At 35.1% G+C, this 23,308-nt stretch overlaps 1 protein-coding gene across 1 annotated transcript; it reads left to right on the forward strand.

The window, feature by feature from the left end:
* The first annotated feature begins 1,335 nt into the window (after positions 1 to 1,335).
* LOC128265946 (205 kDa microtubule-associated protein) lies at positions 1,336 to 22,254 on the forward strand. Its single transcript, XM_053002192.1, has 2 exons — positions 1,336 to 3,254; positions 19,284 to 22,254. The coding sequence occupies exons 1-2, from the start codon at positions 1,746 to 1,748 to the stop codon at positions 20,991 to 20,993; spliced, it is 3,219 nt and encodes a 1,072-aa protein (XP_052858152.1). The 5' UTR covers positions 1,336 to 1,745; the 3' UTR covers positions 20,994 to 22,254.
* Positions 22,255 to 23,308: the final 1,054 nt, after the last annotated feature.

Here is a 23,308-nt window from a genome sequence, read left to right on the forward strand (position 1 = left end):
TTCCACGTATTTTTAAAAACCTGTTAACATACACAGTATTTAATTTTAAGATATTTTTATGTTATCACTGTTAAACAAATCTCTTAAAGCCTACTATTCCCATAAGAATATTTCGATACCGATAAATTGTCGCGTTTTGTCACAGTTCACGTATTTTTAAAACCTGTTAACATACACAGTATTTATTTTTAAGATATTTTTATGTTACCACTGTTAAACAAATCTCTTAAAGCCTACTATTGTAAAGGCCTCTGCTAACGCCTCTAAATACTATTTATATATAGCTAACGTTTAAACGAGCTGAAATAAATACTAAGCCACACACCTATTCATATAGGCTGAGTGGTCTTACTTGTGACCGTTTCACCGGCACCAAACAGAAAAAATAATGTCTTATTAACATTTACATTTCTGTAGAAAAAACAAAGATTATGAAATGTTAACAAAATATTAACATATCTGTTAAGAAAATGGTAAGCAATTGGCAGGGCTGCTGCCGAGGGAAGGCAGAGTAGAGATGGGAAAACATCGATGTTCCTTTTTAAAACATCGATAAGACCGCAAATGATTAATTTTTGTTGCTGTTACCGTTTCACTCTATCTCTAGCCTGGTTTCACTCCATTTCATGCATTCCATCTGTAAAGTTCTAGGCTTCTGCCCTAATGCAATCATAACTTAAAACTAATAATACAAAAAATTTAAACATGGTTTTAAATCTAAAAACAATAAAGTTTTAATAATTATAACAGTAGAATGTGTTCTCACTTTAACTAAGCTTTATACTTAATTAATTATTGCACACTAAAAATAATTATTGATTGGCGCATAAGTGGACATGGCATTTGAAAACTTCTTCGACAAGGCTGGGAAGACCAAACCGTTTTCAAAAAAGACCAAAGATCCCCGTATACAAAAAATGTTTTGTGCTAGAAAATCCAGCAAGACCATGTTTGCTGTGCTTGCTCTTGTTTTGTCATTTTTTTGCAAAATAGATTTTAAGTTCGATAGAAATAAAAAATTACGCCATCGTTGCTTATAGAAGCCAGCTGTTGTTGTGGTGGCACTAACAATATATTGTTAAATAATGGTGTTTTTTAGTAGTTTTTTTTTAAACCTTTGGGCAAATGGCTTGTAGTTGTATTTAATTTTCGCATTTATTTTGAATGCAGCATTTCGCGTAATAGGATTCCATGTGCAATCAAATGCGCATTAGACTTAATGCGTTTTAAAGTGCCAATGGAGTCCGGCTATTACCTTATGGGGTATATTGTTCCTAACTGCATTGGTCACCCTTATTTTTAAAAACATCGATAACATTAATGGCATCGAAGTTTTCCCATCTCTACAGAGTCTGTCGTCAAGCATTCAAAAGTAACTGAAACGAAGAAAAAGGAGAACCAAAGCGGAAATTACGGAAAGAAAAACCCTGCAGACTGTAAACTGTGAGCGTGGAAGAGAAAAATAAATTAAATTCGACAAATCGTTGGAGCTTGAGTGCTGTGCTGAACAAGTGGAAGGAAGGACAGTCAAAAATTCCAGTTCCTTTTTTACGTCTCTCTTTCTCACCGCCCGTGTGTGAGAGAGCAAGTGTAACTGTGTGAGTGCGAGAATCTGCAAGAAAGGCAACGCCAAAAAGCGAGAAATCGAGAAATAAAACGCAGTCGTGTGAATCACAAGCTGAATCATCTCACAGCAATAGCTGCTTCTGTTGGCCGAATAAGTAATTGCAGACAAATACTTGAGAATGGAGCACCACGAGGACAACGCTCAGTTTGACAACTACTTGCAGAACCGATTGGCCGAGAGTCTGCAACTTTCCGGGGGCGCCGGCGAGCAGCATCTTAATTTGGCCGACACTGCCCAAGAAGAACACTCTGCTCCTGGCATCGCGTCCTCCAAATCGGATCAGCGGGCTGGCGATGTCGATGATGACGAGGAGTGGAAGTACATTCACGAGGTGCAGCAGACCGAGAAGCTGCAACAGCAGCAACTGTCGCTGGAAACTGGCAACGGATTCAGTGGCGGCCGACCGTCTGAGGATTTAATTCTGGGAAACGGTGCCGCCGCTGGTTTTACTCTGGCCTACGAGGAGGAGGATGTAGAAGTTATTAAGAACGATGGTGACTTTTCCACGAATTCCAACACCACGACTTCCACGGGAGAAGTGCCGGCCCAGGATCAGCAGCATCCCAAGAAGGCAGATCAGTTGGCGGAACAGCATCAACAACAGCAGATGCAGTCCCAAGATCAAGAGGACGAGGATGAGCTAAGCTCTGTGGCCACCACTTACGGAACCAGCAGTCTCAGCGAGAATAATCCCACACCCTTGGAGCAGGAGGAGATAGTGCTGGAGCCCCAGCCAGTTGTCCAAGAATTGCTGCAGTGCTCAGACAACAAGGAAAACTGTGATTTTGTGCAGGAAGTGGAGGAAAACCACTCCCAGTTGAATCCCAATGCTGTTGCTTTTATCCCTAGCACTGGCTCCCATCCCTCGTCTCCTCTTTCCGCCGTGGAGGAACCCCTACTCGGCTTGCCTGCCCGCCAGCTGCTGGCTGTTGGCCCCTTGGACGATCTGGTGGCGGAGAGCCCCCGCAAGGGCTCCGCCAGGGAAAACATGGATGCTATTGCAGTGCCCGATGAACGGGAATTTGACATTGAGGCAGATAAGAGACCCCACGAACTGGAGCAGGAATCGGATATTTTTAACGCAGGACACTTAGAGATGCAGCTGCTGAACGGTGTAGGATCCGCTGAACCAGCCGCCTCAACGGATGTCCTGGATCACGGTCCGGAGACTAGTGTCGATTTGGACTTGTCACTAGATCAGTTGCCCGCCGGCGGCGACATCGTAAAGCAACCGCTTTATGTGGACAACAACGCCTCCATTGAAGATATACTAAATTCCGTGCAACCCTTGCCAACTCAGGTTGGTGACGAAAAGGAGCTGCTACATGTGGAAGAAAAGGAGCTTGTTTCGCAGTCGCCTTCTATTGAGGAGCTCCAATTCCAGCAGGAGTTCCAGCCAGAGCTTGATCGACAGGGATTGTTTAATAACTCTGACCAGAATCTCATGCAGGCTTCTTTTTACTTCGAGCATACGTCTATTGAAGCCCAAAATGACGATAAGCTTGAGCAGGAGCAGCTCCCTGGAGAGAGCTCCGAAATGTTTACCAACCATAGTTTGCTGATGAGCGACACCGTGCAGCAAACCGTACTGAGTCGGAATTCAAATTTCTTTGGGTCTTCTGAACTGGTAAGCTAAAAATAATAGGAAATGACAGAAGTAAGTATGTACCTGTTACCCCTAATGACCATACATTTGGGTTGCGTTCGATTTATCGCTTTTGTTGGACTCAAAACTTTCATCCCTTTGTCGCTTGTTTTTGTATTTTGTCTTCGCTTTTCACCTGGACACTGGCGTAAAAAATAATCATTAAATTTGTTGGTATACACCTTTGTCTCTGCTCCTGATGTGCATATGCTCCCGCCACTCCTTAGATTCGCAAATCCTCCCCTCATTGACTGTTCTCTTTTCCATAGCTATGGGTTAACTTCTATAAATATAAAAGTCTTTGTGTCAAAAAATAGAAAACGTATGCTACTTTGGTTTACGTGTTATTCTAGAGAAAATTTAATTAAATGTTCTTAGTTGTTGTCTTTTTCTGTATCGTTCCAGTTATAAAAGTCCTAATTAAAAAAGTTTTGTTTTTGTTGCTTATTAAAGCAAACATAAAACAGGATTTGGCTAATATGAATTCCCATAAATAATAAAAATTAATGCTATTTTAAAATATAGTTTTCAATATTAAATTTCCATATGTTTACTACTGCGCACTCAAAGAGCTGCTGCTATCTTTCAAACAAGTTAAAATTTTATGAATCAATCGTGACGTTAAATTTGTGTGTGCTAGTCAGCTGTCTAACTTGTATACTGTGTTAATGAAACTAAATTTAAAAAACGACATATCGTACTGCTCTTGAGCTAAAGTCCGTCTATTGTAACTTATCTTTTTATTTTTTTTGCTAAATACATTTAACCTTGGACCTACAGAGGCAACCAACGTTAAGAAGAATTCTATTTAAAATCAATTTAAAAAACAGCAATAATAGTCTCTGATTTTAGCTAATTTTACCATAAACTAGTAACGGAAAAACAAAAAATTCAAGTTTTATTTATGTTAACATAAAAAAATGTAAGCCAGTTTTTATTTTTACCAGCAAGAGTTTTCTTTGAGGCCTTAGTGTAATGTATTGAGTATTTTTTCTTGCTACGCTCTCTCTTTCTTCGTTGCATTAGGGTGGGGTCGTTTTAGTTGCCTGCTTGACTGTCACTCATTTCATACAAAAAAAGGGCAGGAGTATTGGGTACTCTGTTGTTTTGAAGGTTATGTGTTGGTAGTTGTCCTTTTACTTTTGAAAAGTTAATCTATAAAATTATTGTATACTTGTTTTGGCGAAAAAATATAATAGTGCTCAAATTAAAAAAAAGGTAACTTTTTTAATTTTTTGTTAATTGTTTGTTGCTTTTTATTTACCATTTTTTAAAATGACGTAAACCCGCCTAAGAGTAATTCTAATCAAAATGAATAGAAATTTTACGAAATAAAATAAATACACAGTATTTCCGACTTTTCGTTCGTGACTTCCGTTCTTATTGGGTTTGAGTTGCATTGAGTTGCGGTCAATGATTCTTGTATGTACTCAAATGAAACTTGGCCCTCTCTGTAGTTCCTTCTCTTCTCGTTCTCTTTTGCTTTCCGTCTGCAATCTGCATGAGCAGAACCAACAAAAATAACAGTAAATGGCGTTGCCAACTGCTGCAAGAGTTGGCAATCTTTTCGCTTCGTTGCAAATTCCAGCTCCAACGCACACACACAGACAGGCTTTCATAATTACAACAGCAACAACAACTGCACAGATAAACAGAGATAGACGGTTTAAAACAGATAAGTGCAAAGAAGTCGGAGAGAGTGGACGGTTTTAACTTTGGGCTTACTTAATTGGGTGACACATATACACCGTTATTACCATGCACGTGTACTTTTATACACTTGCAGGGAGTGTTAAATTTTTAGTCAGAAGTTTGCAACGCAGTGAAGGAGACATTCCCGACCCTATAAAGTGTATATATTCTTGATCAGCATCACTAGGAGGCTCGATGTCCGTTTGTTTGTCCGTCCGTTTCTACGTAAACTAGTCCCTCAGTTTTAAAACTATATGCATGAATCTTTCCAAAAAGTTGTCCTGTTGCAGGTAGTATATTAGTCGGAACGAGCCGGATCGCGCGACTAAAACATATAGCTCTTATAGGAACAATCGGGGGAAAAAAATTAAACAAAAGAGTAAAGCATATCGGGAAACATATCATATATGTAGCTGCCATAGGAACCATCGAGTAATAGGGGTAAAAATCATCTTAGCTACAATGTTATTTAAAGGGTACTCATAAAATTCAATATTTAGATGTTTTAAAGAGTTTTCTTTTATTTTTGCAAAATCTGCAAGGGTATATAAACTTTGGCTTGCCGAAGTTTGCTTCCTTTCTTGTTAGAAATCTTGTTGTGATTTGTCCCTAACTTTTTTATACTACCACTTCCGATGGAAGTTTGACTTGTGACTTGTGTAAAATTTACGTAAATCCTAAAACAAAGTGCACATAAATATGAGTTTTTTGAAATAAATTAAATTTGCCCATTAACCTTTGTTGTGTAAAATTAATGTACAAAAGTACTCAAAAAAAAAGTTTCTTCAAATAAATTAATATTAATTAAAATTGAATTACAAAATAAATTATTTAAATTCAAACATTTAAAAAAAAATTAAAAAATAAATGAAGGTTGTAGTGTATGTATGTTTTTATGTATATTGAAAAAAAAACAATGTTAAAATTTGTCTAATTTTTTTCTACGTCCCGGTCCGACTACTTACCGCAATAGAAATAGGTCCTTTATGAAAGATTCAATTATTTATCTTAAAACTTATTAAAAACTAGTAAGAAAATCTTTTTTTCCATAACAGATATTTTAGCGACTTCTAAAATTATGAGTAGTTTTAATTAAATACCAATTATGTATTGCTGTATATTCATAAACAATAAAATACTACGGGAAAATTAGCGTTTCAAAAATATTGCCACCGACTTTTCTAACAAACAAGGGAACAACAAGAAATTTTCTGCCGGAGTCATTACCAAAAAAAAAACACAAGACCATTAAGAATTTTCAAGTGTTTTGGGTAGTATCAAGTGGTCATTTCATTTTAATTGCTTGATTTAATTTATTAATTAATTTGATTGTTTGTCTTAAAAATCAATTTAGTAAAATTGGGTGAGCAATTTTTAATAAAAAATTTTATAAACAAAAACACTAACTTTTACTAAGTTAAATGAAAAATATTTTACAAAAATATTTTGCTAGAAACATCTATTGCAATCTATTGTTAGCATCTAATGCACTTCGACTTGTGTCCCATCGGTCACTAAAAGCTTTTAATAACAGCAACCCTTATCAAATGCGCCTGACTCTAAACGGGCGAACATATTAGACAAAGACGTGACAAATACTCAAATTGGCTCACGCGTCTAAATTATAAATCAGTTTATATCGTCGCGCCTACAATGCTTACGAAAAAAACGTGAAAGAAACTAAAAACTTAAACCTAAAAAAATTGTATTATTAAAACAATTAAAAATATTGTGGAAGCAACTTTCGCCTGCGCAACAATTCACAAATTTTGCATGTCAATTGCTAAAACCTTTCGTCTTAATTAAAATTTATACAATTTACATACTTGCGCAATCATTGTTTTAGATGTAATGGAATGAAAACGGTCAGGCTAAAATAAGAGAAAATTAGTTCTGAAAAATTTTTAACAAAAAAATTTTGCTAGAAGCGTGTATTGCAATCTTTTGCTAGCACCTATTGCACTTCGACTTGTGTCCCATCGGTCACTTAAAGCTATTAATAACAGCAATCCTTATCAAATGCGCCTGACTCTAAACGGGCAAACGTATTAGGCAAAGACATGACAAATACTCAAATTATAAATCAGTTTATATCGTCGCGCCTACAATGCTGACGAAAAAACGTGAAAGAAACTAAAAACTAAAACCTAAAAAAATTGTGTTATTAAAACAATTAAAAATATTGTGTAAGCAACTTTCGCCTGTGCAACAATTCACACATTTTGCATGTTAATTGCTAAAACCTTTTTGTCTTAATTAATCTTGGTCAGCAATTTTTAATAAAAAAATATTATAAACAAAAACACTAACTTTCACTAAGTTAAATGAAAAATATTTTACAAAAATACTTTGCTAGAAACATCTATTGCAATCTATTGTTAGCATCTAATGCACTTCGACTTGTGTCCCATCGGTCACTAAAAGCTTTTAATAACAGCAACCCTTATCAAATGCGCCTGACTCTAAACGGGCGAACATATTAGACAAAGACATGACAAATACTCAAATTGGCTCACGCGTCTAAATTATAAATCAGTTTATATCGTCGCGCCTACAATGCTTACGAAAAAAACGTGAAAGAAACTAAAAACTTAAACCTAAAAAAATTGTATTATTAAAACAATTAAAAATATTGTGGAAGCAACTTTCGCCTGCGCAACAATTCACAAATTTTGCATGTCAATTGCTTAAACCTTTCGTCTTAATTAAAATTTATACAATTTACATACATGCGCAATCATTGTTTTAGATGTAATGGAATGAAAACGGTCAGGCTAAAATAAAAGTAAATTAGTTCTGTATGCCTGTAATTGAGCGAATTTGTAATTTAAAACGGCGCAAAGCGTAAATTGTGTATGTGACCCAAAAGATATTTGATGTGCAAAATGTAAATACTGAACCCACAGAATTGTGGTTCTTGATATTTACAAATTTTTGTTTGCCAAATCTAAAGAACATATTTTTGTGATTTTTTTGCGGCGAACCCTATAATATTATTTTTTTTTAGATTAATTACATATTTTTATACAACTTTTAAAGAATATTAAAAAAAAATTTAAAGAAACAAGAAGGAAAGCAAACTTCGGCAAGCCGAAGTTCATATACCCTTGCAGCTATTGCATTAATTAAATACTTTTGAAAACATTTAAGTTATGATTTACTTGAGTATGTGCTGAAAAACATTGAAACTATGATGATCTGCAGCTCAATTATTAGATAGTTATTTTATATATTTTTATTATTTCTATGGGAGCTATATGCTATAGTCGTCCGATTTTGATGAAATTTAAACCGTAAATCGGAAATATTTTATCATTACTATATGTCGAAGAACTAAGAAAAAAAATTAAAAAACAGCAAAGTTATAATTTTTTTTCATTTATTTTTCCGATTGTTCCTATGGGAGCTATATGCTATAGTCGTCCGATCCGGCTCGTTCCGACTTATATACTACCTGCAATAGAAAGACAACTTTTGGGAAAGTTTCATGCAGATAGCTTTAAAACTGAGAGACTAGTTTGCATATAAACGGACGGACAGACGGACGGACAGACGGACGGACGGACAGACGGACGGACGGACAGACGGACATGGCTAGATCGACTCTACTAGTGATGCTGATCAAGAATATATATACTTTATAGGGTCGGAAACGTCTCCTTCACTGCGTTGCAAACTTCTGACTGAAATTATAATACCCTCTGCAAGGGTATAAAAAGAATTAGAAATAAGCCGGTATAATCTTGAATCTTCGGGGGCGCCTTGAAAAAAATGTGGTTGGCGGTGAACATCATAACACGTGAACTAATTATCTGAAAAAAAATTTATGTGCATTTTAAAGCTGATGAATTTTTCGAGGTAATGACGCAGAGTCTTTTTCTATTTTTTTACCACTTTGAAGGGAAAAACGTAATTTTAGCTGCAAAAATCGAGCTTTACTTATTATTAACAAACAGAAAAAAAAACTCTTCGTCATTATCTGCTGATTTATGAGAAGAAGTTATGTTCAAATTTTTAAATAGGATCGGTTCAGTAAATTTTAAGTTATCATGTTCACGAACTTCGAAAAAACATTTTCAGATAAATCGATTTAAAGTTTTTCATACGTGAACAATCTGGTAAATCGGACGGTCGTTTGAAACGCTGTAACTCCGTTAGTTAAACTCGGATTGACTTGAAATTTGTGCAGAATATTCTCAACATAATGTTAATTCAGAAAAAAATATTAAAAAAAACGAAAATTCTTAAAGATCCGGATTTCTACCTTATGTATGCACATTACAAAAATACAGTAAATAATGTTTTTATTTATTATTCAATCGGTCGTATGGCAACTATATGATCTCGCTTTCCGATTTTAATAATATTAAAAGCGTAATTCAAAAATTAAACCATTACTATGTCCAAAAGAATTTTAAAAAATTGTAAATTATAGAAGTTAACATTTTTTTCTTTTATTTTTATACCCTTGCAGAGGGTATTATAATTTCAGTCAGAAGTTTGCAACGCAGTCAAGAAGACATTTCCGAACCTATTAAGTATATATATTCTTGATCAGCATCACTAGGAGAGTTGACCTAGCCATGTCCGTCGTCCGTCTGTCCGTCCGTTTCTACGCAAAGTAGTCTCTCAGTTTTAAAGCTATCTGCATGAAACTTTCCCAAAAGTTGTCTTTTTATTGCAGGTAGTATATAAGTCGGAACTAGCCGGATCGGGCGACTATAGCATATAGCTTAAATAGGAACAATCGGAAAAACAAATAAAAACAAGAAAGGAAGCAAACTTCGGCAAGCCGAAGTTCATATACCCTTGCAGCTATTGCAAGAACTAAATATTTTTGAAAACATTAAAATTATGATTAACTTGCGTATATGTCTAAAAGCATTGAAGCAATTATTAGATAGTTATTTTATATATTTTTATTATTTCTATGGGAGCTATATGATATAGTCGTCCGATTTTGATGAAATTTAAACCGTAACTCCGAAATATTTAACCATTCCTATGTGTTGAAGAACAAACTATTTTTTAATTTTTTTTTTAGTTCTTCGACATATAGTAATGGTTAAATATTTCAGAATTACGGTTTAAATTTCATCAAAATCGCACGACTATAACATAAAGCTCCCATAGAAACTATAAAAATATAAAAAAAAATAAAAAAAAAATTAAACTTTTTTATTTTGCAATTTTTTTTAAAAAATTCTTTTTGATTATTTAATTATTTGACAGTTCAGAATTACGTTTTTAATTTTATTAAAATCGGAAAACGATATAATATAGCTGCCATAGGAAATCAAATAATTGAGCTGTAAATCATCATAGCGTCAATGCTTTTAAACATACACGCAAATAAATCATAAATTTAATATCTTCAAGAATATTTAATTTTTGCAATACCTGCAAGGGTATATGAACTTCGGCTTGCTAAAGTTTGCTTCCTTTCTTGTTTGTTTAGTTCTTCGACATATAGTTATTTTTAAATATTTCAGAATTACGGCTTAGATTTTATCAAAATCGGAGGACTATATCATATAGCTGCCATAAAAACAATAAAATTATTAACAAAAAAATTTATTTCAATTTAACCCTTCTATTTTGTAATTTTTTAAAATTTTTTTTGAATTATTAATAATTTGATAGTTTAAAATAACGATTTTAATTTTATTAAAATCAGAAAACGATATTGTATAGCTGTCATAGGAACTATCAAATGACTGAGCAGCAAATCATAATAGCTCTAATGCTTTTAAGCATATACGCAATAAATCATAATTTTAATGTTTTCAAGAATATTTAATTTTTGAAATAGCTGCAAGGGTATGTGAACTTCGGCTTGCCGAAGTGTGCTTCCTTTCTTGTTGAATGTGAATTTGTAAAAAATTTGATTAATTTTACGGCTTTTCATGAGAACCGATGAGGATCCTAAAGCCAAAAGCCGAACAACTGAAGGCCTATACATTTTGTGATTATTATAAACCGTGGTGGTGCTGCTAATTTTGCTCTGTTTGGGCTGAGTTGGAATAGAGTTCATTGGCAAAAAACCCCAGCAGCGGAGCACTTAAAACTCGATTGCCAATGCAACCTAGCGAGACAGTCTCAAACTGAGAAAACTCTTGACGATTAATTTTACCATTTTAAATATCAAGTTAAAAAATAGTTTCGGCATCATTATGAGCAGGATAATATATTGCTTACTACTGTCAGTGCCTCCTCTAAATTTACATTTCCACTGAAAAGTAATGTTAGTCACAATTGAATTTATAAATCTATCATTTCGTTAGTTTGCAATAATCGCTCGCAGGAGAATTGAGTTTGAGTGGTAGCATTTATTAACGTAGCTGTGTTGGCAAACGACACTTATGAACGCTTTGCCGTTTCTAATAGCCTGATTCCATTGGCCAAAATGCTAAAGTAAACAAACCCAGATCAGCTGCTCGTGCCACTCACATGTCGGAGTAGCATTAACTAAATGCTAATGCGCCAATGGAATCAGGCACATTTAAAAAGTCCACTAATGCGGCAATGGAATCAGGCTATTAGATACATTGCTCATCTTCGTTTCGTCTGGTTAATGTGTATTTATAAAATGGAAAAATACTCTGCCAAGTTCAATAGATTTTTTTTACACCACACTCAGAATTTCGCGTACACAAAATAGTTATTCAAAGAAAGCGGGAGACAAGATGTTTTACGGCAGCATTTTGGCCCCTGCAGCGCGTCAATAGACGGGTTCTGAAATGGATGCTGGAAGTTAGGAGGCTTGGACTGCGGGGAATGGCAACTGATGGCATATGTGGGCTCTTCTCCTGGCATAAAAATAGAGTTAAGTCGTTGCTGGAGGAAGGCGAAGTGTTGGGCTGTTGACACGGACCGCCGAAAAATTTTAAGAAACAGGAAATAGAAGTGCTGTTAATTAAAGTACAAGGAATAAGGATAGCCGTTATTCTAGAGGTATTAAAACTATTTGTCATTTTAGTGTTACGGTTATTAAATGATTGTCTAAAAAGACGATAGAGGTGGTAAAGGGTGAAGTAACAATGACCTGAAGCTTGACATAAAACTTGTTAAAGCTATAATTTTTTTTTGTCACATTTACTACTACACTAAACTGCTTTATTACTATTATAATTTACGATTACAAAACTTATTTGTACAGTTAACATTTATGCGCCTTAATTTTTAAGGCCACTCGAATGCATAAAAGCATTTAATTGAAAGCGCTAATAAACTATAATTAATTGGTAACAACAATTGATTGAGAATTAACAATTGATAATTAAATTTGGACCTTTTCACTTCAAAAGCGTTCTCAAATTGTAATCTCTTTAATATATGAGTCTTCGTGTTTTCGGTCTGACAAATTTACTTTTACAATTGCTGAGAGATTATTTCAACCTCGGAATCTATGCAAGGCAAGAGGCAGTGGCCATTAGCCACAATGCCTTTTGTTTCGCATTAAACGTTGAATAGAACTCGGGGCCAATGCTAAAGAACTCATAAAATCAGAAGTGGTGAGGGAGCGTTGCTCTTGTCTTTTTTGCTGCGGGCTGTTCTTCACTTCATTTTCCAATTGCCAAACCAATGTTCGTGTGCTGACCAACAAACTTGGCCAGGTGTTTTATTACTATTAACAATTTTTTTTTGCCTGTGCAAAACAAAGCTGCTGGACCGAATTTTTTTTTTTTTGTAATTCATTTTTTGCACTATTATGAATTCGCTCGTTTGAGTACAATTTTCTCTTCCCCTTTTTGTAACTCATCATGCAGCTTACCGTTTTTATTGTTAATAGGGGGCTCTTTGCTTTGAAGTGTTTCGGTTTATGATCGGACATCAGGTCCGAGTTGGCTAAGAAAGCTAGTCAGTTTTATGGCTGCGCCTTCGTTCTAATGTGTTTATTTAACTGCAGTGTGGATGCCTGCATATGTATCTTTCTTTGTCCCTTTTTTTTAATGGTATGTATTCGGTTCACTCTTGCGTCCGTTGTGTACTTTCACAAAAGCATAGAAAATGTTGTGACAGACCGCTGTTGAATCCGTTTCATGCTGGCTAGCTTATTATGTTACTATTCTCTTAATTTCTTTCGTCTATATTTCGTTCATCTCAGCACTCCTATGGTGAAGACCTTTACCAAATTACCAACCGAATGAATTTATAAGCCAAATGCACTGAATTCTCTGGGGGTCTATAATCAATAGAAAGAAAGGAAACCTATGTACTATTCTATAAAATTCAGCTACATTAAAAAAATGCCATCAGCTAAATCCACAAAGCAGAACAAGAACCGACTTCTTAGATTTTAGTTCTGGGTATGGTCGAGTTCTTCGACTTCGACCAGTAAACAAAATGATCTTTTACATTTTTCAAAAAAAATTTTGTTGCACCAATTTATTTTCCAAAAATGTCCTGCACTTTGGAGAAATTGACAATTAAGTAGAAAATTCTGATTCGACTTTTTACATAAGTTTTATTTTGTTTTAATTTTGAAATAAGAAATTTTTTGTTTGCTTGTATCGCTTAAATCTTACAACAAACCCGATTTCAGAGTAATGTTGTTTCGCGAGTCACTGTTTTTGTTTCAGTGTGTTTTATTCAGCTCGGCACCAACACTATTGCTTTACTTCTTAGTTGAATTGTTTTTTGTCTGCCCTGCGAAAATGTTGCACGGGCGTTTGCCGGTTTTCCTACACAATTTGCGCTGTGTATAGTATATTTTTTCATTCTTAATTCTCCTTTTCTTTGTTTGCTTTATTATTTTTTTTTTTATTTATGCCACCTGTATTATAATTTATAGTGTCAGTATGTGGCCTGAGTTGGGGTTCCATTAAATTCTCGAATTTATAATTTATGAGTCTGATGGACCGACTGCAGTCATAACCACTTTACATACAACCAACGCATATCGGCATTTCCCTGATAATGACTAACAACTGTTTGATAAGTGTATAAAATCTCAGTTGCTTTGCTGCGGAGTTTGATTCTTGAAATATTATCATCAAAAAAATTAAGCAAAATTAAAAGAGACAAATGACGGAACCCCTATAACTTTATTTAATGTGTTATGCATGCAGCAACGGTGAACGATACAAAAATAACAATTTCTATAAATCGACAAGGAAAATTAACAATGTGCAGCACCGAGCAAAACCTGCAGGCTTGGAAATGGTAGATTCGATTCCACATTCTTCTGTGCTCGTGCGCTGGCAACTTATTGTGCTTCGTTGCTTTTTCATCTATCTTGTCGCTTTCTTTATGCAAACAATTTTTCCATTTGTTTCTCAGCAATATTTACTCAGCAAATTAATTTATTAAACAAAGATTTAAAGAAACAAAAACTATTTCTTTTTTGAAGAGCAATACAAACTATATTATTTAATCCTGAAGGGCACAAGTGAATATTATTAATTGTGTTCTGAGCCCCTTCATTTTCATTCCGATGTGTCAAAATTTTCGCTAGTTTAAAAATAGACATTACAAAGTCGGCAGCCCAAAAGAGCAAAGGGCACTCGTTACTATATTCGCTCGCATGTCTAAAAAAATTTACAAATTTTTTGTCCCTACACTGCACTTCCATTCCTTCTGTTCAAAGATTTATAACAAGTTTCTTATTTTCGTACAATTTTTGTTTGTCACCTGCATTCACAATTATTAATTTAATTCTTAATTCAAGCAAAACCTGCAGGCTTGGAAATGGTAGATTCGATGCCACATTCTTCTTTGCTCGTGCGCTGGCAACTTATTGTGCTTCGTTGCTTTTTCATTTATCTTGTCGCTTTCTTTATGCAAACAATTTTTCCATTTGTTTCTCAGCAATATTTACTCAGCAAATTAATTTATTAAACAAAGATTCAAAGAAACATTAACTATTTCATTCTGCATTCACAATTATTAATTTAATTCTCAAATATTAAAAACTAAAAAGAACATTTTACAGATTCTTTTTTTTTGTCCCACTAAATTTTTATTTTGTGCATAGTTTTTTTTAACTTAAACCAAAAAGAAGCGGTAGTCATTTGCATTTCATTTTGGGCACCGGCCAATGGCTACCGTTCCTAACTGACTTCCGTTATTACGTCTCAATCCTCTTTTGGATTTCTAATGAGGCATGTCAAACATCGAATTTCAAAAATGTAAGGTGACATAGTCTTAATACTAATTGGTTTGTTATACAACTAAACCTTGCTGCTAGAAACTTCTACCAATTCCATTTTATGTTTTGTTTAACAGTAAAATTGTAAACTTATGTAATAGACTAGATTAATAATAATTATTAATTGAGTAGATAAATGGTGTTTTTTGGTTGCGAACGTGATATTTTACTGTGGCTTGCTTCTTTGTTTTTATACCCTTGCAGAGGGTGTTATAATTTCAGTCAGAAGTTTGAAACGCAGTAAAAGAGTCATTTCCGACCGAATAAAGTTCTTGATCAGCAGTTATTTACTATTTGAAAGCAGCGAGCCGATTAAAAAACTAGTTTAATAAAAAAAATCATTTTTTTGGTAAAATAAAAAAAAGTCGTCCCAAATTTGATATCAGAAGTTTTTGGAGTCGAAAGTGCGATCGTCACGTTACCTCGTCAAGAGGTATTTTTGTTTGATTTGATAAAAATTGGACGACTATATCATATAGCTCCCATAGGAACAATTAAAATATTAAAAAATAAATAAATAAAAAACAAGAAAGGAAGTAAACTTCGGAAGTTATATACCCTTGCAGCTATTGAAAAGCTATGACGATTTTTAGGTCAATTATTCGATTGACCCTTTAGCACCTATATGAAATAGTTTTCCGATTTTAATACAATCGAAATTGTAATTCTGAAATATGAAACCATTACTATGTTCAAAAAATTAAAAAAAAGTAATATTTTTTTTCACATTTATTTATTTGTATATTCCGATTGTTCCTTATATGTTATAGTCGGCCGATTCAAATGAAATTTAAACCGTAATTCTAAAATATAAAACTAATACTATATCTCGGAGAACAAACAAAAAAAAAACAGCAAAGTTATAATTTTGTTCATTTATGTTTCCGTTTGTTCCTATGGGAGCTGTATGCTATATATTTATTTTATCGTTCCGTCTTATATACTACATGCAATAGGAAGACTACTTCCTATAGCATAAAAACTGAGAAACTAGTTGCGAAGAAACGGACGGACGAATAGACGGACGGACGGACACGGCTAGTTCGACTCTCCTTGTGATGCTGATCAAGAATAAATATACTTTATAGGGTCGGAAATGTCTCCTTCTAATGGTTTAATAATTCAAAATTAAACTTTGGATTTTATTCAAATCGAAAAACCTTGTCATATAGCTGCTAAAGGAACGATAGAATAATTGAGCTGAAAATCTTTATAACTCAACTTAAAGAATATTTATTTTTTGCAATAGCTGCAAGGGTATAAAATCTTCGGCTTGCCTAAGTTTGCTTTCTTTCTTGTTTAGTTTGGATCGCCTCGTCATTCGTGGTTTTTCGTGCAAATATACGCCATCTGCTCAATTTGATATTCGTAACTATGTATATCATGTTTAATTTTTGATTTCAACAATAAATCTGCTCTCATTCCGTCCTGCCTACCTAACTGCCCACTACTGCTGTCGCTATTAAAAAGTTGACGGAAACTTTCGTACAATTTCTTTATTTGCTGCTCACTTTTTGCAATTAACAAACCTAAAAATTGGCATGGGCTGTTGCCGTCAAATGGAATTGTTGATGTCATCGTTGCTTTTGTTGTTTGTTGCTTTTTGGGAGGAACACACTCTCATACACCACACACATCTTTAAGCTGGAGAGCAAAACAATAATTGAGTGACTCATTGTTAAACTTTTATTCGCCGGTTTCTTCGAGTGCCAAAATGTTTTGTAAATACAGCGACAGAAGCGGACATTGAAATGTCAAGCTGCTTAAATAGATTTCTATTCATATTCATTCGGACACATGCACATATGAGCGCTTGTGTGTGCTGACAACATTTTTTCGGAGATAAACAAAATCATCACAAGTGTTAAACAATAATATACACCAGCCGGCGTTTTTACTCTGAGTACCAACGAAAGTTTATCACTGATAAAATTCCAAACAATAATCGCTGTTATTAAGGTTTATACAACAGGTTTTTAAATTTCTTGTTACCTATGGGATATTTTTAACTTCAAATTACCTCATTTTCAAACATAATTGATTCGCATACTTGCTTTCGACAGGCAATGAGTCACGGTCAGTAACTGAAATATACTTCAACCTAGCAAAGAGCTCCCAACCGACCAAGCTTAGTTTTTGTGCATTATGCTTTTTTGGTCTTATTCGTTTCAGCTCACTTTTAACCCCATTACGCTTGAGCAACAGTCCAAGTCGAGAGTCCGCAGTGTAGGCCTAACAAAAAGTGCTACACTAGGGAAAATAATTACAGCTGAGTTAATCCCAGACACAATATAGTTGTATAGTATTAGTATAGCTTATCCGTAATATCAATAGGGCACAAAATTGATTTTTTAAAAAAACACTATTAAGCCTATCTTGATTAAGAAGATATTTTCTTATAATATGGCTGATAACTACGAAAAATTTTGTGCGTTTTTATCGTGACTTGGTGGTACGACTTGGTTTGTAAAACAAAATCTTTTGATCAAAGTTTGTTCTGTATTGCAAATTATTTTGCTTTATTTATTAAAAATCATTGCTTCCAAAAAAAATCTTAATCGCAAAATCTTTTGATCAAAGTTGGTTCTGTATTGCAAATTATTTCGCTTTATTTATTAAAAATTATTGTATTATAAAACAGCAAAACAAAAAACTTAAAAAAACCAAAATTTTATTTTTGGAGCTGTTTGGTATGTTAGAGCTCTTAATCCTAATGGGTATTAAGTTTGGAAATTTTGTACAGATGCAAAGAATTACTTAGTTTGGGGACGTTGACTTTTTTCGACAGCAAATGAAGTTTTGTTGGCTTAAAAATGGCGCAAAAACATATAATATGCATTTATATATTAAGATGGTAATTACAAAAAATCCTGATCGACATTTGTTTGGTTATTTACTTTTAATTAAATGAATTAAAAACAAACAACCATAGGTAAACACAGACAAAGAAACAAACAAAAACAAGAGAGAACGAGTCGAGTTTCCCGACTTTTAGATACCCGTTACTCAGCCAACAATCAAACTAAGTATTCCCCCTACAAAACAATCGAAGTTAAGGTGGTGCCATCCAACACTAGAAGCTAAGTTCGTGCAGCACCCTTACCTCCCGCTAACAGGTCACTCTACATATTTTTACATACAGTACAAACTTTTACGATTTCTGGGCGCTAGAGTGGGCGTGGCTCCGATTTTAAATAAACTTGCGCTGCGTAGGAACTACTAGAATACTAGTAGGAACTACTAGAATACTACAGACGGACATGGCTAGATTGACATGGCTGTTGATTCTGATCGAGAAAATAAATACTTTATATGGTCGGGAACGCTTCTTTCTACCTGTTACATACAATATAAAAAAAGGGTACAAGGTTTTTACGGGAAACGGGTATAAAAATAGTAAGCTTTATAAAAAAAAAAAGATTTTTTCCCAAAGTGTAGTAAAGAAAGTCAGCTGGTCAGCCAAGTGGGCTAAAAGTGGGAAACGAGCAACAAAAAATTGGGAAATTATAGGCGAAACTGGGAGAGTGGAACTGGGAACGGGCACCATCCGACGGCTAATGGCCCCGGCTAGTGGCATTTACTGGTCAATGACATTTTAGAGTTTCAGAGCACATTGTTTTTTGTGCTGCGAGTTGGTCTTTGCGTGATAGAGCAAAAGTTCCGTAAAAAATGTAACGCTACACTCACTTTCCGACCCTGTCCGTCTTTCCTTCCTCACATTTCACCTACACCAAACGCCAAGTCACTATACTAAGTCACTAAAAACTTTTCTGCCAATACGCTTGTTGTTCCATTCCTTATTTCCACTTTTGTTCTGACTGTTATTTCCGTTACGTGTAGAGGAAATCTAGCCGTGTCCGTATGATTTCCTAACAATTCAGTTTAAAAATTCATATCTTAAAAAAATTAATGAAGACATTTTTGACTTAAACAAATCCATGAAAATCCAATCTTGGTCTAAGTTTGCTTAAAATATTCGTTACGCCTTTATTTGTCCTTTATCGTGTGCTGTCATTATTGTTATTTGTTTGCATTTGTAATGTGTGTGTGCGTTTTAACCCAGGAATTTGCTTTCTAATAGTATTAAGATTTTAATTATTCCTAAGCATTGCATTATTATGATATCCTATTAGCAGTCTTTCACCCCACACAAATATTATATTTCGCAGACAGAGGAGCCATACGAACCCATTCCGAGGCCTAACGATGACGAAACATTTGCACCGCTCCTAGATATTACTTTGGCGAAAACGTCGTTAGAGGACGAACTAATTTGTCCAGAACCACCGATTCCGGCATATATTAGCTTCGATTTGGATGCTCAGGATGCTAGTAAGAGTGCGGAGCAAAAGGAGCTACCGATTTATGGAAATCTCGTGTCCGAGGAGAAACAGATTTTGCCTCCAGAGGAGCAACTGCTGCCGGCCGTGGGAGACTCCGTTCCTCAGAAAGAAGAGCTACCCGCTATAAAGCCGATATTTGTTGAAAAACATATTCCAACAGAAGAGCAGATTGCTGCTTCCGAGGAACAAGAGCTACCTGTTGGGTCAGAGGTGCCGAAGCTGCCTGATGCTGTAGAGAAACCGAATAATTCCCAAATTGAAAATGCTCTGCTTTCTATGAGAGAGTCATTAATGGAAGCCGTTTTAAAAACAAAGAAGGAAGAGGATATAGCGGCATCTTCTGCTAAATTAGCGAATGTTGCTGCGGCAGCTACTGCAGTTGCTGCTGCAATCAAACCCGCTGCTAAAGCTAAACCAGCAGCTGCTCCCAACGCAATCAAGAAAACCACAACAAGCTCTATTAAGACTTCTGTTGCCGAAGCAACCAAGCCGGTCGCTGCTCGCCCACGCACCGCCCCCGTTGCATCCAAAACTACAAGTACATCTTTCAAATCTACCAAAACTTCGACTACAGCTCCACTAACAGCAACCACCCGAAAGCCATTAAGCAGCAATGCAGCATCTAATTTAATTAGCACACGACCAGCCACAGCACCTGTAAGCAAGGCGGCATTGGGAACTAAGACTACAGCCAGCAAATCAACTGCAAATAAAAGTGCACCAACAACTGGACCGGAGAGCGGAGCTCGGACAACAGCTCGCCCTTTGTCCAACACTTTAGCTCGCAAGCCAGCCACAATCGGATCAGGACCGGCGACTGGAGTCAACGCAGCAGCTCGCAGACCAGTTACAAGTTCGTCAGGGGCAGGATCTGCTTCAAGCAAACCTCGTTTGGCAGTCACTACTACAGCCCCACGCAGCATCCCCAACACCACCACCTCTGTACGCAAGGTTCCAAGCACAAACGCCACTTCTCCCTCAGCTCGCAGTCCTGCCAAGCCTGCAACCATTAATTTGGGCAGGAGCACCAGCTCTACTACCACAACCACTACTACAACAACAACGACCGCAAAAACTTTTACAGCTCGCCCAGCTCCAAAGTTCACCCACTCGGCCAACTCAACCACTAGCAATGGGAGCACAATTCGACGGCTGCTGGTTCCTAGTAGCTCCACCGTGACATCGGCGGCTATTTTGAGGAAGTCTTCGCCTTTAAAGGCGTCGCCAGCCAAAACTACTGTCAAGACGCTGACACCAAAACCAAAAGAAGGCGCAACCACTAAGGCATCGCCAGCTGAATTAAAAACTCGTAGGACTACACCCCTTAAGGGAGCCACTCCAATCCGGGCAGCAAAAGTAGCATCAGCTGAAATTACTTTAAACACCAATGGCGGGATCAATGCAGAGGAAGCCACCAAGCGTAATGGAAATGGCTTACACGTTGTTGAGGAAACCCAGCAGCCTATTCAAAATCAACCGGATCAGGGACATGTTGTCTACCCCGAAAACGCAGAAGTGTCTTCCCTTAACTTTTAGAGCACATCCCAGGCTCCAGACCATAAAGCTGAAACTACTTTACTAATATTAAAAAACATATAAGGCAAAAGTAAATAGCGCGAACAAAAAAAACCTTAAACGAGTTACGATCAAATAAGAGAAGAAACATTGAATGCAGCACCATGATAAAATTTAAAACGTACTGCTAATTAAATTATGAACTACTCCCCATTGAATTTATTTATAGTCGGTTACATTTCCTATTTCTTTCAAAAATCAATGTTTGTATTTTTTATTAAGTGGACCCAGAGCTTACACAATTTTTGTGCTATTTTGTCAAGGAAACGAATCATAAACTTTATTGTGTGCTCCGTTTTGTTTAAGAACTAAGATGTTTTATTTATTACCGTTCTGTTATTTTGTTGCTCATGTGCTAAAAGAAAATTGTATCGAATTGCGCCAGCCCTTCGGCAAAACCAGCGCAGCTGCGTCAAAATTTAACAATTATCATTTCAAAGAACAAATGGAAAAATTAAAGACTAAGGTAAAGAGAAAAAAATTTTAAAAAATTAATAAAATAAATTTAAACATTTTTTTGTCGCAAAAATCAGAAAACAAACGATAATTCAAGATTAACTGTAGCTTTTAGTCTGTATCCGGTCACGTATGTAACAAAAAACAAAACAAAAAAGAATCAAACATAATCCAACAAAAAATAACTTATTTTGCGCAGCTAAAACCGTAGATAACCAGTAATAAAATTAACAAGAATCTTAATTTTCAACATTCTTACAGACGCAAGACTCAAGAATTGGATGTTTGTGTTGTAAACGTTCCTCCATAACTGAAAATGAAAAATCGTGGAAATTGAGAAGAACCAAACGAGGAAGAATACTTACCCAGTGTTATATTTTAATTAAATTTAAAAACGGAAAGTTTCATTTTTAACCACAACTTAAAATCTATTATGCTCCTACTTTTTGTGAACAAGGTCGACATGTATTATTATTTTATAATTTTGTTTGTTGTTGCACACGGAATACAGAACAACAGAAACAATTAGCATAACATTGAACGTAACAACACCCCTATATACACTTTCTTTCTATTTATGTATTACATATAATGTATGTTAACGATATTACCAAGTAAAACAAAACGAGCAAAAAAAAATACTTTTAATTTGTTTTATTTTTGGTAACTTTTATTTTTTTAGTTTTTATATTGAATTATAAACGATATATTTATGAAAAAGGAATGATACCGAAGCGTCAACGACTCGAATTTATTGTACGAGAAACCAATTTTGCCTGCTTTTGTCAAAGTAAACGTTGAATGGACAATTTTAGAGATTAAGTTGCGAGGGTTGCAATAATGCCTATAAATTAAATTTACATCACATATACCCAACCGTTAAAAGAGTACATATTGATCTAGTTGTCCGTTTTAGACAGTTAAATGATTTGCATTTTGACTTTGCCCAAATCCCGCCTAGTGCCCTTCACTTTAATTTGCCTTATTTTTAGTGATTTTATAACTAAGCTATATTATGATAAATATATTATATCTATTGAAAAATTTAGTCGGAAGCAAAAAGAGACACAGAGACTTAGGTATAGCCAACAAAAAAGCAGCCGAATCCCTCTGAAATCCACCTGAGGTAAAAAAAAAAACTTCAATGCATTGTATGTTTGGCTTGAATGAGTATCATACCCAACTCCATTCCAATCATTATAATTAACTTCATAAACAGACTGATTAGGTGGTTCATAACCAACATTGCCTTGGGACTGTGGATAAATCAGGGGCTCTGCTTTCCCTCGGTTGGCTTATACTTAATTTCCGTTGCATTTAGTCAAAGGAACCTTTCGGTTTTACGCATATATATACATACTTAAATAAGTTCATGAAAAAGTCTTAAAAAATAACACATACTGTGAGTAAAAGCGGACAGTACTAACATAAATGACGACTACAAGAAAAATAACTACTTATATAAACCGATAAACATTTATCTATAACATACATATACATCAGACAACAAGATCATATTTGTGAACATGTAGTGACAACATCAAGAACAACAAAAAAATACAACAAATTAATGTATTACCAATAAATGTTAAATATACAAATCAATTACATTGCAAAATTTTATAGCTTTACTGCCTTGCATTGGGGAGATTTATTTCTTATGTATTTAAATACAAAAATAGTAAAAGTCCCTGCATTTTTGATTCTTTGTATTGTTTACTAAAAGTTTTTCTCCTTGATAAATCAAACGTGTACCTTAGTTGAGTTTAATTTGCCTTGAAGACGGTTATAACCAGTTGAGCAGTAGTATAAGTCCAGCC

The sequence above is a fragment of the Drosophila gunungcola genome, unplaced genomic scaffold (assembly GCF_025200985.1).
Source record: "Drosophila gunungcola strain Sukarami unplaced genomic scaffold, Dgunungcola_SK_2 000187F, whole genome shotgun sequence".
Lineage (NCBI taxonomy): Eukaryota > Metazoa > Arthropoda > Insecta > Diptera > Drosophilidae > Drosophila > Drosophila gunungcola.

What these genes read in the sequence shown, in the direction of transcription:
- LOC128265946 (XM_053002192.1), top strand. Translation starts at nt 1,746, where the DNA reads ATGGAGCACCACGAGGACAACGCTCAGTTTGACAACTACTTGCAGAAC. An exon ending in TCTTTGGGTCTTCTGAACTG is followed by an intron (nt 3,255 to 19,283) that starts GTAAGCTAAAAA and finishes TATATTTCGCAG; the next exon opens with ACAGAGGAGCCATACGAACC.